Here is a 16,637-nt window from a genome sequence, read left to right on the forward strand (position 1 = left end):
TGGTGTCTTTCTTTTTTTTCTCTCTCTCTTCCCCTCCTTTTAGATGTGGCCTGTGCGTTAATTAACAGTGCCGTTTTCACGTGTGATTATTGAAGTAAAAATTGGATTTTCGAAAGAAAAAAAAGGTGCACTTATTAAATTTTTCTCAATAGTAAATTAACACAATATTTATAAACAATAGTTTAGTTTATACCAATTTAACAATGGTTATAAAATGACGGCCGGATGGCCGACCTTGTAATTGTTAAATTGGTATTAAACCTAATTATTGGGGGACTGGTGATTCAATCGGATGGGTCGGAAGAAAACCAAGAATTTTTCGGGGGTGGTCCGATAATGGCCTTTGCTAAAAAGGTCCTCTTAGTGCCCACAGGACGGAGTTAAAATAGTAATATGAAATATCTACATTCCATAATTATTAACACAGAAAAATCGACTAAAAAGTAATCGTTGTCACTTAATTTATTATTTTTCTGAACAATAGAATTTTATGTAAATAATTTGTATAAGTAATGAAATAATTTACTTCAAAAGTTAAAATTCATTTTGGTGACGTAATGTAGACTTAATTAAATAAATTAATTTCTGGTTAAGTCTAAAATTAAGGGTCTGTTCGGAAAAGCTTTTCGGTTCAACCGCTGAGACCGAGCGTAATTAAAAAAACGTAACCGATAAAGTTTCCGGTGATTTACCATTTGCTATCAGACACATCAATCTTTCAGGGTGCGTTAGTGTGACCAATTACTGATGACGTCATTCACCACTACCAACCAACCGATCGGTTATACCATATTTCTGAACAGGCCTAAGTTCTAATTGTCGGTCAAAAAGCGAAATGTCGCATTGACCACGAGAAGCAAACAAACATTTAAGGTTTAGGTTTTATTTGTTTACGGCAACGCGACCCGTAAGTATTACCTCTCTGGAGGACTAGAGGGGTTTCAAGGTCGCATGTCACGTGATAAAACGCACGTTTTCTCCGTCCTTTCGCCATGTTCGTGGTCTAGCTTTCGTTTGCTTAGCTTGCATGTGGTTGGTTATTTAATAGGTTGGCAGCGCTTTTGCATTCTATTTAAGCTTAATAGAACTGCAGTATTTTTATATCATAAAATCAAAGAAGATGCTTTTACTGGAGGGCTATTCTCTCATTCTGACAGGACGAGATTCTGTTTTCTATGAAGAGAAAGTTTCATTATGTCAAGGTGTCGATCCGAACGAAGGCAGCATCGTTGAAGATCAAGAGTTGTGGCCTAAAGTAGAATTTAGTGACATCATAAACTATTTGGTTTTGGCGACAAATTACTACACTCTTTCACAAATGTAAGCTTACAAATCTTTAGAGACCAATAACTATCTTACAAGTGGCTGTGTTTCTCCTGATTACGTGCTCTTTCATTCTTGATATGTAGTTGGGTTGTGGCCATGTATAATGTTGGTACCCAGTCTAGTGATGACATACAATGAGGAATGTTTTCCTGTGAGGTAAAATCTTTTTCAATAGTATAATAAATATATTATGCCAATTTAATATTAAATAATTAATACTAAAAAGAAGTTATCATTATGGTATATTACATAGAAATAATTAAGAATTTGTCAGGAACAACTTGAAGGATGCTATGTAATGATTGTAAAAAGATAGTATCTTAAATGTTAATGTTGCTCACCGAAATAACATAACTTAGCTATTTGTAAGTGATCAATGGAAATTATTAGTGTATATCTTTAAAAATACACACGTCTTTATTTATGTAAATTAGACTGGAAGGCCAATTGGTTCAAAATTCATTTCTTATTCTTCATCTGCTAAGCGATTAACTTTGCTTAACACTTTAATATAAACCCTACTGTATATTTATTACAAGCAGAGACTAAGAAAACAAACTAAAAGGTGAATAATAAAGTTAGAACACAATCATTATCTATTCGAACTAAAATCTGCGATTGTTAAATTAAGGGTACAATTCTAGGTCCTTGATGACAAACAATGCCGAGATTTTTAAAAAATGGCGTTCCTTTGTTCTTGAGTGAACTATCATTACAACCAATTACACAACAACTCACCATAGTGATATTCGCAACGAATAAACAACACAAGAACTCCAGCTAAAGCGTTCATAAACACAAATAAAACGTAAACAAACCACAAAGATGGAGCCGGACAATTGCGTATGCTCATGATGTCACTCGTGATGGAGGTTGGATTTTGGAAGTGTTTGTGTTATGTAATGGTGTTGTTTACAGCGATGACGTGTGATATGTAAATGAATGGATGTGACGAACAAATAGATAATTATTCAATTGTAAATGTTACCGTGAGAGGTGTTTTATTAAAACTGAAATATTTTATTAATGAAATTTATGCTGATTGAGCCACTGCTGAATATTTAGCAATCTTGAACCAATGTCGTGAGTGTATCAACAAGCCATAGGTTTGAGTCTCAGGATCCCTCATCAGATCAAGCTATTCTTCCAGGAAAACTTCATTCTCTTCGTAGTCTTCGATATGTATTGCAAGAGTTTTATTTAGCGATTATTTCCAAATCTATCGTTTAGGATTTCTATTCGTACAACAGCTGAGTTCCCGGGTCCCACTTTAGATCAAGACGTGCTCCCGGACACTCAACTGTTGTATATATAGAAATTCTAGTTTTGCGAAATTCTAAACAATGGAATCAGAAATAATTGTCAAGTGAAACTCTTATCGTCTTCGTCGTCTTCCTATAAATATTGTTTTTTTTAACAATATGGTTTAAACAATGAATATACTTAATTATTAAATTTTTTAAGTAAAATATTTCAAGTGAATTTTATTCTACTAATATTCTCATGGGCATTTCCTGAGAGATATTCAAATCAGATGCCTCTTCTTTGCCGGGGCATTCAGTTTTAAAACGGGACATTTTGATATTGTATTTGTAGAATCGCATTAAGCATTTAAAAAATTAAAATTGGTGACACGGGGCGGGAGGCCCGGCAAAAAAAGTCATGATAAGAACTGATATCTCTCAGTCGAAAAACTCAGTCTTATTGTTTTTGTTACTTTACAATAAACTTGAATATTTCAGTTTAACCAGAGTTTCCATATTGAAAAAATTTTGTTAAAATATTAAAAATTCAAGTGAAACAGGAAAAACAACATAATCATTAAAAAAAACCTAGCAACGAGTTGCGTAACTTTCCTGGCTTTTATGAATTTTTTAAATTTTAGTATTAACATTTGTATTATTAATCAAAATAAATAACTAAAATTGTTTGTGGCGCCGTCTATTACGAGATTTTGTTATAAAAACTTTCGATATTTTATAATAATTAAATTTATATAAAGACTTAATTTTGAGGGTTGAGATGAGTTTTATAAAACACTGTAGATGCTAGCAAGTAAAATCTTCATTAAGTCTGACCCTTCGCGAGATATGGCACGTGACCACCCTCTATCTCTCAATTCCCTTGACCTTTCACAACCAAAATTTATTAGCAACAATGTCCCTTATATACAAATTGTCATGCTAAATTTCGTGTCTTTACCTTCACTCCGTCCTTAGATATTAAGCGAAATAAACGCCAACACACACACGAGCGGAATTTTTTGACTTTTTTGAGTTCACAGGTCTCAAACGTGGAGATTTGCAAAAAACTCGGAGGGTCAAACTTAACAAGGGAAAGTTTTGAAATTGTGTCATTTATATGTTTTACCGGTAATGTATGAAAAGCAGGCATTGTATAGAATGCCTGGCATTTTTTGGGCAAAGTATGAAATATCTGAATTATTTTAATATTATATATACTTCCCCTATGTAATATCTGGGCATTATATTGAATGACAAACGCTATTTAGGCAAAGTATTAAAAGAGAGTCATGAAAGGACTCTCTTATTGAAAAGATGCAAGAAAGTCGCGTGGCAAGGCACGTGACTTTCGACGCTCTCTTCAGATGGAGAATTCCCCACTTGTATTTCAGTCTTCATTCGGAAGTGACGAAATACGCTACTCTGAATTTGTTCAGCAAAGACTCTAGCCCATACTGTTCTGTATGAAAATGGAAGAGCAAGGTGTAGGTAGTGTCCGAGAAGGAATTATGACATGTTGACATGCGACTACAATTCTACGATGAACTGTCTGAAGTGCGAGCCAATGCTGCAAAAAGCAGTATTTACCGGAAGTTAGTGAGCGATGTGAGAAAGGTCAAGATGACTATAAAGAAGGAACCACGGGACTATTGGCTGTTGAATTGCTATGATGTGATGTTAGTGGAAACAATAGTAAACTGATTTATCCTGTTAGAGAAGCCGTTAGTACTATCCAGTCATGAAGTGTTAAATAACTCAGAGTTATTTAACACTTCATGAAGCTCATTTGTCCATTGACCACGGGTGACGTGACAGAATGTTGAAAGAACTTTCGCCCAAATACAAGAACGTTACTCGTCATGATATTCAACTGTACATTAATCTTTGTGAGCAGTGCCAGAATAAACAAAAAGGTATTAAAAAAAGGTGGTGTTGTAAAACCTATAGTTTTTTTTTTCTGAATTCTCATTGTCGGGTCGATCTCATTGATTTTTAGTTGCTTGGGGCACCATCCACTCTTCAGTCTGACAACGGTAGAAAATTTGCAAATAACGTGCTGAGCAGCTTGAAGTATTGACCGACACCGAAGATCGTCCGTGACAAGCCTTGACACTTTACAAAGCCAGGGTAGTGTGGAAAGAGCTAATCAAAGCATTGACAATATGCTGTGTACTTACATGCAGGATGAGGCACTACGTTTTGTTCAACTTATGTAGAACAGGGCTTATCATTCTGGGATAAAAAAACACCATATGAAGTTTTCTTTGGTTGTACAGTTAAAGTGGGTCTCACGTCTTCTCTACCCTAAGATGTTTTACAAAACATACAGACTGAGGAGCAGCTAGAAAAAATAATAGAAAGCATTCAAACAATACAAGACGAAACCGATCACTCTATGCAAGAAAAACAAACAGCCTATTGCACAAAACGAGGATGAGACTGTCGTCGACGATGGAAGAAACAAATATGATGATGAATACAGTAGAGCGTCGATAAGTGGAACGTCGGTAAGTGGAATGGCCGGAAAGTGGAACGATTTTCAGTCGGACTGTGTTGTGCTGAATCGAATGTTTTTGATACTAAATTTACTTCTAAAGTATAATTTTCATGTTTTTTTATATTCTTCAATATATTTATTTTGTTTGTACAAAATGCAGAAATAATTTTTAACGATACGATAGCCTCGATGATTATTATAAAAATTTTCGTTAGGCTTAAAATCGACGAAAATTCAACGCGAAGCGACACGCAACGGAGAAAAATTTGAACATCGGACAGGTTAATGTATTTTTCCGTACAGTCAGAAACTGGAACAAATCATTAACTGGAAGGACCCCAGTCCCCAATTGGTTCCACTTATCGACGCTCTACTGTATATGTTTACCGTAGAGCTTCCATTTCTACAACCCGCTGTATGTGTGTGTTTAAAGGAAACCAGTGATGCACATGCATGCAGAAAATGTCGTCGAATAATTCATAGATTCTATGGCCATGCCAGTAAAGATGATTGAAATGAGAAAATTGATTCTAAATTCAATCTGGAAATACAAGCTAAAAAAGATGAAAATGAATTCTGACAAGAAATTTCCTCCTGCTTCTTCGAGAGCTACTGTGCAAGTTTCTATTTCTAATGTCGACAAGGGACGAGGTGATTCGCGCAATCTACATCGGCGGTTGTTATGAACTTGATAGAAGACTGTTTTCACCGACTTGGAACTTCTGAAGGAATTTTAAAACAACTGTATGCGAGATCACAAATCACTTTATACCCAAAGAATTTACTCAGAATTGAACACATTCCTGAACGCGAAATACCTCTCCGGTTAACTGCTATTGCCCAGTCTACAGGAAGCGTCCAAGGATTCAAGTGTCTGTGTAAGAGCGAGTATCAACACATGAAGTGCTTTTGCGTAAAAAGCAATGAAGTGCAATTCAAAATTCCATTCAAGCCTTCCTTGTTGCAACAAATAGCTTAATTTTTTTCTATTTTTTCAGCAAGTCCTTTTATTTCATGTTTTCTTTTTTTCATTTATGTATTTTCAATGAAGGTGTTTCTATGACTCTCTTTTCAAGTTTTACTTTTTTGTGAGAAAGACAATTAAGTGCAATTTAAAATAAAATTCTTTCCTTTCTTGTTGCAAGTAGGTTCATATGTTCATATTTTATTTTCTCGTTTTCCTCAATAAGAAAGTCCTATACTTTGTACGAAAAAGAAAGAAATACAAAATAATCTTTTCAATAAAAGCCTTTTCATGACCCTCTTTTAATACTTTGCCTAAATAGCATTTGTCATTCTATATAATGTCTAGGGAAAGTATATATAATATTAAAATAATTCGGATATTTCATATTTTGCCCAAAAAACGCCAGGCATTCTATACAATGCCGGCTATTCATACATTGTCGGTAATATAACAGCCGGGATACTAAAATGAAATTTTTGCCGATTTTCTTGCTTACTATTTGTCTGCAAGGTAGATCTTGTTAAAACATGTATGGTCTTCCTTTGTATACTTCGTCTACCCATTAATGTTGCTGGAGACAGTTGTTAAGACCCCTTGGAAAGATGGGTGGCATACACGATACACGACTTTCGTTGCTCACTACTACGAAAATCATCACAGTTGATGGAAATTTAGTGCGCATCTGAGGACGTCAAAGAATTTGCACATAACCATCTTTCATTCCTCAGAGATTTTTGGACATTGGACCTATTCGAAGTTTTTCTCATCAGTTTGCAACATTTGCAAAGTTGGCAATTTCTAAATTGCTGTGATCCGCACATATGACAACTATAACTGCATGTTTCATTTGTGTTAGCGTTTTATCTGCCACGAGGAATTTGAAAGACGTTTTAATTGATTTACAGTATAAATGTATTGAAAATTAAGTGTCCCTAAATACCCCTCCCCCTCGTGTTTAATTAACCATCGAAAGGGAAAGACTTAAATCATCAAAGATGGAAGAAATATGGCAATTATTGGCTTAAATGTAATCTGTCGTAAATTTAAAAAATACTTACTAGTTTGAAAATATCATTAAAGAAAATTGCGGATAAAAATGATATAATTTATTGTATGAAAATTACTTACATTATATTGTATTATACAGTAGTCACCACTGAACTTAGACCAGGCCACAGTTAACGTGTCATCAATAAATAGTGTAAGTTCGCCGACCTTTAGGGGGGAATCGTTAATCCCGCGACAGGATGGTCTAGGGTCGTTCGCGTGTGGGTGTGAGGGAGGTGACACAGACGACAAGTGTCTCACAAAAGTCGTTTATTTAGACGTAAAGGAACTTACACCTAACACAGACTTCTTCGAACGATAAAATTTTTCGAAAAGTCTCAGTCACGCCGGCGTTTTCCTGACGTCTTCTACTGTAGGCCCCGGGGCAGCAACAGGTGGAGAGCAACAGGTGGAGATGTTCGCCTCTGGTCACTGGTGGTCTGTCCTTAGTGGCACTAATTAGCAGATCGGCATGATGCAGGAAAAATAAATTGTCTTTGTGCGCGCATTAGCCGTTAGCGGATTCACAGTTTTTGTCCGGCCTCTCCAGGCGTAGAAGGAAGAAGACGTCTCTTCTTCCTCGCTCTGCGATTATCTCGATCTCTCTTTTTCGAATTGTTCATGTTGATTGGCTCTACGTCCCTCTTTTCTCGCTTCTCGATTGGTCCCTCGCTTGTCTCCAAGCGAAAAACGACCCTTGTTCGAATCACCAGAAAGAACCGCCTCGACAAATCTACTTGACACCCTCCGTTTACTCAGGATGGAAAGAATTGATGGAACTTTGAAACTTGCGCTCATATTTTCCCTATTGTTATCTAGTTTGAGAGATTTTTGAAATTCAATGCTTTGATAAGATGTTCCTTTTCATAATTAACTTTTCCCTTTTTTCAAATATTGATTGATCTAAATTTCGTACACGAGCGACTTATCAAAGGTCCATCTCTGCTGGAGGACGTTCGTCTACAATTATTAATCATTACAATTATTGCGTTTTATTTTACATTAGGCCCTTTTTGCCTTTCGACATCCTTCTCCTTTTTTTCATGTGTCCCGGTTTCAAATGACTAACGCGTCTAATCCGATCTTTGATCGGTTTTTGTCCCCTGTAACAATGGATTATTTTCTACATTCGTTTTGACAAATTTTCTAATATAAATGATTAATGTTAACCCGTTTTTGGGACTTCACAATAGGTTAAAAAAAAAGTATCTTTGATTCATTGCATAAATGTTTTACATAATTTAGAACAAATATCTTGCAGGTTTAACAAGATTGAGCCAGTCAAACTTGAGACTCAGGCATCAAAAAACATAGACCGCTGCGTCACTCCCGTCAATGAACATAGACCATTGCATGTTTAATGTTTTGTTGCATCACCTTTGCGGCCAAAACACCTTCCATACGTTTCGGCATGCTGTTCACTACGTGTTCACATTCATCTGCCGTTATGGAATTCCAGATAGTTAAGATGAAAGCTTTTAGTCCTTCAACTGTCCGAGGGCGTATTTTTCGCAGACGTCTCTTCATAATGTTCCATACATTCTCAATTGGTGAGCTGTTGGATGGCCAAGGAAGAACTTCTATGTTCTTTTCTGCAAGCCACTGTTTTGTTTTTCTGCTTGTATGACATATGGCCCCATCCTGCTGGAAAAATGCGCGTTCTATTTGGATATAGCTTTGCGATGGACGGAAGTAAATACTGTTGTAGAATGTTAATGTATATATTGCTCTGAAGCAAGTGTTCCATCGACAAATGTCAACTGAACCATACCACTGGCGCTCATACATCCCAAATCACGAAGCTGGCAGGAAACCACTGAGCGATATAACACTGGCTCGATAGCTTGACGACTGATCGAATGACACGTTTGCTTTTGTCTGTTGCTGATAATTCAAAGTTTGATTTATCAGACCACAGAATTTCATGTCACTTTTGTTGAGACCAGGAAAATGTTCTTTGGCTCACTGTACCTGCTTATTCTTTTGACGTGCTGCATAGAACTGGAAATGCATTTCTTGCAGTCTCCCGCGTGTTGTCGAAACATACATTCTTTCCACTTGTATCATTCCATATTATAGTTACATTCAATATCTGTGACACGGCAGTTGTTTTTACGATTCTTTTAAAACTCCTATAATCAACTTTTGAAGTTTTTCGCTGATGTCCAGCAGTTTTGTTAGGTATAATGTGACCGTGATTAGTGTAATAAACAATAATCTGGTGCACTGTTGTCTTGCTTAGCATTAGCTCTTTTCTAATAGCTCTTTCAGACACGCCACGACTTTGTTTAGCAATGATAGCATTCTTTAAATCTTCTGAAACAGCTTCTCCGCTGGTCATTGTAGACAAAATGCAAAAGTTCGTAAATAAAACTAAAAAAGCACCTTATATCATTCACAGGATTACTTCGGACTAAAGTAAGGCTAAAATAATCAGTTGTTTCAGAAAGACTGCAACTGTAACATTATTTAAATGCAAATTATCGACTGGTATATGTGCATTGACATGGGTGACGCAGCGGCCTTTTTTTCATGCCCGTGACTCAAGTTTGACTGACTAAATTTTGTTAAACTTACAAGATATCAAGTTGATATTTAGCAAAAATAAAGATTAATTACTAAATATTTGTTCTAAATTATGTAAAGCATTCATGCAATGAATCAAAGCTACTTTTTTTTACACCTATTTATTGGATGACATGTTAACTGCGGCCTGGTCTAAGTTCAGTGGTGACTATTGTATGTTTCTGTTATAGAGTTATATTTCTGTTTTTGCTTTTAAACGTACAATACATTTATTTAATAGAAACAAGTTTTAATTTTTTTAAAAAGTTTCTATACATTTTGCACTTTCAAATCAGATTTTTCTTTCTGCATACCGAAAACATTAGCATTTTCTAAACCAAACACGCGTTATAATAATGTTGCTTAAATTATCTGAAATGGTAACTAGGAATTATGTTTCCATTAACAAATAAAATAGATACAAATATCACTTTTGTACTATGTACAGTACGTACTGTACATACGTGTGTGTATATATATATAAACAAACTGCATGTCTCTAGTATGATAATGATGATGATAAAGATAAAATGCAGCTGAAGAAAAGAACTTATAAATAGAAAAACAGCAATAGGCGTAATCATCGTCATCGTTCCTCCAGTGTTCCAGCTTTTTCTAGATCAGCCAAGTCTGTCTTCTTGCTTCCAATCGTTCCACACTATTCTTCCTCCGTTCTAACATCCAATTTTAATAGAAAATAACGACATGCACCAAATTATTACTAGATTTATACAGGGTGGGAAAGAAAGTCACTTAACATCCCTGCTACAGAATATAGAATGCACACAAAGAATGTACATTGAACATATTATGTAACGTGCATAACTCTAACCGTTCGTAGTAGTCAATAAATCTTTCATCAATCAATTTCTTGTGAAATTCTGACCCAAAACCTCCTTTCTATTTACAGTTTCGGAATTGCATTCAAGATGTGGCCGTGCGTGTAACACACATCAATCAGTTTCCCCCTTGGTCTAATGTGTTCCTGACATGAGCGAATTAACTTTGGCTACATTCTATATTCTGTAGTAGGGGTGTTAAGTGACTTTCTTTCCCTGTTATTTATGTGAAAATTAATTGTTAATGTAGAGAAAATTAGAGACGTGCATTTATTTTTCTTTCACTCGTTCTCTCCAGTTCTTTCTAGACTTTATTTTCATTCATGCTCTTCTCCATTAGTTCAATCATCATAAAAACACAGGAAAGGATAACAGCAAAACAAAAATACAAATCAGTAGGCAATTGTATGTATCAAACAAGAGATCTTTCTGGAAAATGTCACGGATTACCACTTTGAATGGCATTGTATTATTAGTACAGTATTCTGATATGTGACTGATCATTTGAGAAAATGCTAATGTTTCCTGTACATGTTAGAAATTATCATCCCGCTTTACGCTGCAACAATGAGGCACAATCATCACTTATGCCTTCTTATAATGGCAAAAAGTAAAGTCTTGTTGGAAAATACTTAAAATTCATTTTTTTTTCGTATAAAAAATTTGAATGTTATTTTTAATGAAAATACAACTTGAGTCTACTGAATCTTTAAAAGCGATAAAATAAAATTATGTTCTAAAATTTACAATATTGAATTATGATATTAAAGTGTCGACTATAAAAGAACAAAAATCGAATCTCTCAGTTAATTATTTCCAGTAATAATAATTAAGCCTTTAGAGTTTATGTACTAACATTCTTTTATTTTCAATAAATATTCACAATGAAATATGTAAAATTATTAATTAATTTTAGCATATTATAGTTGCATTCTGCGACAAACAGAAATTAAAAAGTAGAATAAACTTAAGCAGTTAAAAAAAGTTTAATATTACAAACAAACGTATTATTTTTCTATATTTTTATATACATTAAATTGTTTTGTTCCTTTATTTTAAGTTTAAAATAACTAATCTAAGATCAATATTTTACAAAAACTTTAAAGAAATAAATAAGTTCCTTAATCAAATCGATTAACTTTAAACCGGAACTTAAATATCTAAAAAAAAAAATTGACTGTGAAAAAGTTTGAGGGGGGAAAAGAAATCAAGGCTGGTCTTTTTTCTAAAAATAGAAAACAAATCCGACTTCGAGTAGAAATTTCGGTAGCTGCCGCCCACCCGTCGCGAGGGTCCGAACCTAGGACCACCAAATCAAGAGGCCAGAGAAATAAGGCCCCAAATTGGACTTTAATGAATGCATTGCTAAGCGAGGCCCTCGATGATTGCTAAGTAAGGCTGAGGATTCGTTTCCCTCTGGACCTCGAAATGGTCTTGGATTATGCCTTATTTGTACTTGTTTTTTTTTCCTTTTAAGATACAAATAAATGCTACTTTTGACACGGGTAGTCGTTTAGCTTAAACTCTAAAAAATCTGATTTTTCAAAATCATCGTGCAATATATATACATAATGATGAAGTATGAAGAGTGCTCTCCTAAATTATTAGTAAGGGAGTGAATTAGTGTGATATGGCAAGTATTTTTTTTCTTTAATCATCCAAGAAGTTAGCAAATACCCTTTGCAAAAAGTCAGTGGAAAGATTGATATACAGTATTCAAAATTATTGAGAATAAAACAGAAAAAGACCAGCCCAAATGCAACAGACCATCATTGAACCTAACATTCCAACTCTACATATTTATTTTTGTTTCGTTAATTAAATTACAATTTTTTCTAGCTCATTACTTTTTAAAAAAGGAAAAAAATCCAATCAGTACAAATATACATTTTGTCTTTACAAAATTTATATAATAAATTACGAATTTGCCGAATGTTGGAGAATATGTACAGTTTCGAATGCTCTAGTTTGAATGAAATGTAATAACATTTGTGAGTAGAGACTAATTGGTAACGCATAGAAAAATTAAACGTTTATTTTTTGTATTTTTTTTCACTGTTCTTATATAATATTCATTGAGCAAACATTTAATACAATCAATGTATTCTCAATATCCCATAGTAACAATTTCAGGGGGACAAAGTATATAAAAATCTATCAAATTTAAATAATTTCGAAGGACGTCGACCAGCCAAAAATCCCAACCTCTTTCCTAAACTAGTGGCCTAAACATCCGGAGAATTTTTCTTTTCCTTTTCCAGTTTCTGTCATTTATTTATTTATTATTTTTGATATTACATGTCTTGGCGAGGAACAAACTCATAAATTAATTCGTTAGAATAACTTAACTATTATGCACCCAAATGGTTCATCATTCTGCACACAATACACTGAAGCGCCGATACATACTTAAAAAAACAAATTAAAATATATCAAAATAATGAAAGTGATAAAATATTTCAGAATATCAATTACAGTATAACAAAGACTCTTAATTATTTATAAAAGCTTAGCACCAATATATCAAAGTGAAACAGCACCAACTTTATTAACATTTTTAAATTCTTCTTAATTTCTTTTTAAAACAAAATACAACTCGTTTAAGGCGGACGCCAGTCAACGACAGACAGATAGAGCAAAATCGTTACAAACAGAATAAAAACTAAATTATTATAATTATAAAAAAAAAGAGGGAGCAAGAGAGAGAAAGAGAGAGAGAACTACTTTTATGTACATTATCAAATAACAAAGGATAATCATAATGAATGATAAAAACTCATCGTTAAGAATGTTGAGCAAAGTATAAAACAAACGAAATTTATACAGTAGAGGTGCTGCAGAGTAGAGTTATTTTAAAAATTCCTTGCTTCTCTTGTTCCGTCGAAAAGCAACGTTATATAAAACTACCTTCGGTACTTCTCACAAACATAGTCTATGAACTGTGATTTATTATATTGTACAACGTTACCAGTTTGCCATTCCAGGCTTATTAAGAGTCATGAAATATATTTGACAAGATGAACCACCTTTAGCTGAAGAAAAGAACACCTGAAATTAAATAAGTGATCGTTAAAAGAGTTCTACATAGTTTACAATTAATATTTGTTTAGTCAGTTTAATAATATAGATGTTAATTTCTGTATCAAACTAAATCCTGAATCTTTTGATTAATCTGATTTCCTCGTATTATAATGTAAATGCTAATATGTATTATAATGAATTCTTTTTCTTATTTTTTAGAAATATCCCTCTTTTTGTAAATGATTGTGACAAAAGTTAATTGTTTCTTTGCAAGTATAATTTCTAAAAATTAAATTAGTATTTTAATAAGTCCAATTTGAAATTTGTTATTGACATTTTTTTTCTGAAAAACATTTGTTGCAATTTTCTTCATTTTTCTGTAATTGTGATATTCATATTTTTAAGAAATGATTTTGCATAAAAATATTTTATTTGAAGAATTAAAAAAGATTTAAGTTCTAGATTAAATACTCTTAGATTATACTTTATAATTATAACAGTAAACAGTATATTAATAACCATGTTGTATAAAAATAATGGTAACTTGTAAGAATTAAATTGACAATTTGCATATTAAAATCAAATTTATAATTCTCATTATTTTAACTTTTGGTTAAAATTAAATAAATGTTAGAGTCGAACATGATGAGTTTATTGGTTTCCTCCCTTTAATTCATATTTGTATGAAAACAAATAAATTAAATTTTAAAAATTATGTTTATAGTAATTCCAAATAAAATTAAAATTCCTAAGGTATGTTTGTAAATTAGGGTTACACTGTATTTTAAAAAGCATTAAAGTTGATTATTGTAATTAATTTAAAAAAATTCCTTTTTGAGATTTTTAAAATTTTCTTAATTTATAAATCAGAAACCACACACCGGGTTGTATATAACAAAACAAGATCTACATAACAAAACAAGATCTACTTGAACCAGTTAAAGGTTCAAGTAGGTCTTGTTTTGTTATTAATTTATCACTTCCAAACTAAAGAATGTATTTTATTTATAATGATCAAGAAAATAATTATATGTTATTAAATATATTATTTAACTGAGTTATAAATTAGATAAAAATACATAATAAAAATTAAACAATACAATTACCTTATCATTCCTTTCACATAGAAATTTCAATTTTTGTGCTTTTTTATGCATAAAGACGCCATCCAAATGGCCGGTTTCGACATTTCTGATCTCGATGGCCTTGTTACCCCAACCCATAATCTGTCCGGTCCCGATGTATGCTAAAAATAAATTAATTTAGGGAAAAAAATTCAAATAAAATTTAATTTCTAAATATAATATGGCAGCCTACTTACCCACTGATGTTGGCATTTCTCCCCATTGTAAAACAATATTTTTACTGACTTTTCCGTATGTATTAACATATACACCTTCATCTATTAATCAAACATTAATTATATAATTTATTGTTTAAATATCGTTTCTTTAATTTTACATTTTTGTACTTACTATCATAACATAACAACAGTTGCAATCCTTTAGAATTTGGCAAAGTTACAATTGTATGGGGAGAGATAAGACCTTGGGTCTGAAAAAAAAAATTAAATTATATATTCTGGCTGTTACAAGTTGTGTGTATGCATGTGGGTACTCAAAATAAGACTTATTTTACAATATTTAAACTATTTGACTATGTGCTAAGAAATTAAAAACACTCACATGAGCTGGAATGTAAATATCATAAACAGCACCCGAATCAATGTCAACAGCATGAAAACCTTCTGGAGAACCATATATGACTTTTAATCGTATACCCTCTTCTATTGTCATATCCACCAATAACGGCTTGTGTATTAAATCAGGAAATGATTTAAATGCCATAAACTTATGGTAAGGTTTTGGAGCCCAAGCATAAATTTCAACACTCTCTTTTAAAGCAATGACCAGAAATTTTATCTTTTCATATTTAACTAAAAAATAAAAATTACAAATAAATGAAAAAATATTTAAATTAAAATTAACTGTATGACTTATAAAAAACACACCTATCCTAAAATGTACAGCACCCTGTAAATCTCCAACATTAATCCAGCCACTTCGTTTTTCTACTTGCTAATATAAAAATAATTAAAAAGATATACAGTATATGTAAAATATTATTTATTTATTATGAAGTATTGCTTTGTAAACAAAAATATTTACTTACGCCATCAGTTCTTAGAATCTTGCTCTTTAACCAAGATAAGTAATAAACTCGGACTCTTGATTTTTTCCCCGACACAGTGACAAGGATATTCTGACCTTCTAAAACCTCCATTTGTTGGAATCGACGCCTAGAAATTAGTTGATATACTTTTCCTTGTCCACTTCGATCTAGTAGCATCAAGCCATTTTCAGTACCGATTAGAAGATTCACACCTACAAGTAATTATTATTTTTAAAAAGTTCTCATATATTTTGAACAGATTAATTATCATTTTACATACCCCAAAGTGCTGCACATAAAATTTCGGAGTTAAAACGCTTCTTATATTTCCTAATTTCAGGAGTGTCTGATGTTGTCTCGTGCGACGTAGGTGTAACATTGACGTTAACGTGACTTTCACGACGCGGCGAAGGAGAAGGACCTGTTCCTCCGGCCCCGAAACCAAACGTGAGGAACGAACGTTGTTTGTGTTGAAGTTGCGGCGGGGTTTTACCAATAGCCTGTCGATACTGAATAAAAGTTAACTATACTGTATTTTATAAAAACTATATTTTATATGTAAAAGTCATATATTAAATCTTTGTGAACTACATTTACCAAGATTTAATATACAGCCAAATATTTCAAATATGTTAAGACAGCTAGTTTATAAAATTCACATATTTTTAATAATAAGAGGTAAATACAGTAGAGCATCGATTATCCGACTTAATTGGGGACTGGGGTTGGTCGGATAACTGAAAAGTCGGATAACCGAAAAGTATGAAAAATACATTATTAGTATAGTGTATTAGGCCTGGTTTAAATACTAGCCTCCCTTTCATGGTCGAGCCAGTGCTGCCAGCTGAAACATGCAAAAATTTAACAAAAATAATATTAAAGTAGCCAAGACATAACCAAATATTGTAGTGCCACATCACTACGGGACATTTGAATTTGCCGACTAGAACGCGGTCGGT

General features: G+C 33.1%; 1 protein-coding gene across 4 annotated transcripts in view; it reads right to left on the reverse strand.

Annotated features, from left to right (window-relative positions):
- Window positions 1-13,008: 13,008 nt before the first annotated feature.
- Window positions 13,009-16,637, reverse strand: part of LOC136988825 (serine/threonine-protein kinase mig-15-like) — a 112,829-nt gene continuing 109,200 nt past the window's right edge. For 2 of the 4 annotated variants that reach the window (XM_067286816.1, XM_067286789.1), the window contains 7 exons: window positions 15,959-16,187; window positions 15,679-15,890; window positions 15,192-15,584; window positions 14,982-15,060; window positions 14,828-14,908; window positions 14,613-14,752; window positions 13,009-13,533 (listed from right to left, as the gene is read on the reverse strand). In XM_067286816.1, coding sequence (XP_067142917.1) covers window positions 13,450-13,533; window positions 14,613-14,752; window positions 14,828-14,908; window positions 14,982-15,060; window positions 15,192-15,584; window positions 15,679-15,890; window positions 15,959-16,187 — 1,218 coding nt within the window. In that variant the 3' untranslated portion in view covers window positions 13,009-13,449. The remainder of the gene's footprint in view (window positions 13,534-14,612; window positions 14,753-14,827; window positions 14,909-14,981; window positions 15,061-15,191; window positions 15,585-15,678; window positions 15,891-15,958; window positions 16,188-16,637) is intronic. The other 2 variants (XM_067286807.1, XM_067286796.1) reach the window with 2 other exon arrangements.

Source organism: Centruroides vittatus, unplaced genomic scaffold (genome assembly GCF_030686945.1).
Source record: "Centruroides vittatus isolate TY-2023 unplaced genomic scaffold, ASM3068694v2 contig_1276, whole genome shotgun sequence".
Lineage (NCBI taxonomy): Eukaryota > Metazoa > Arthropoda > Arachnida > Scorpiones > Buthidae > Centruroides > Centruroides vittatus.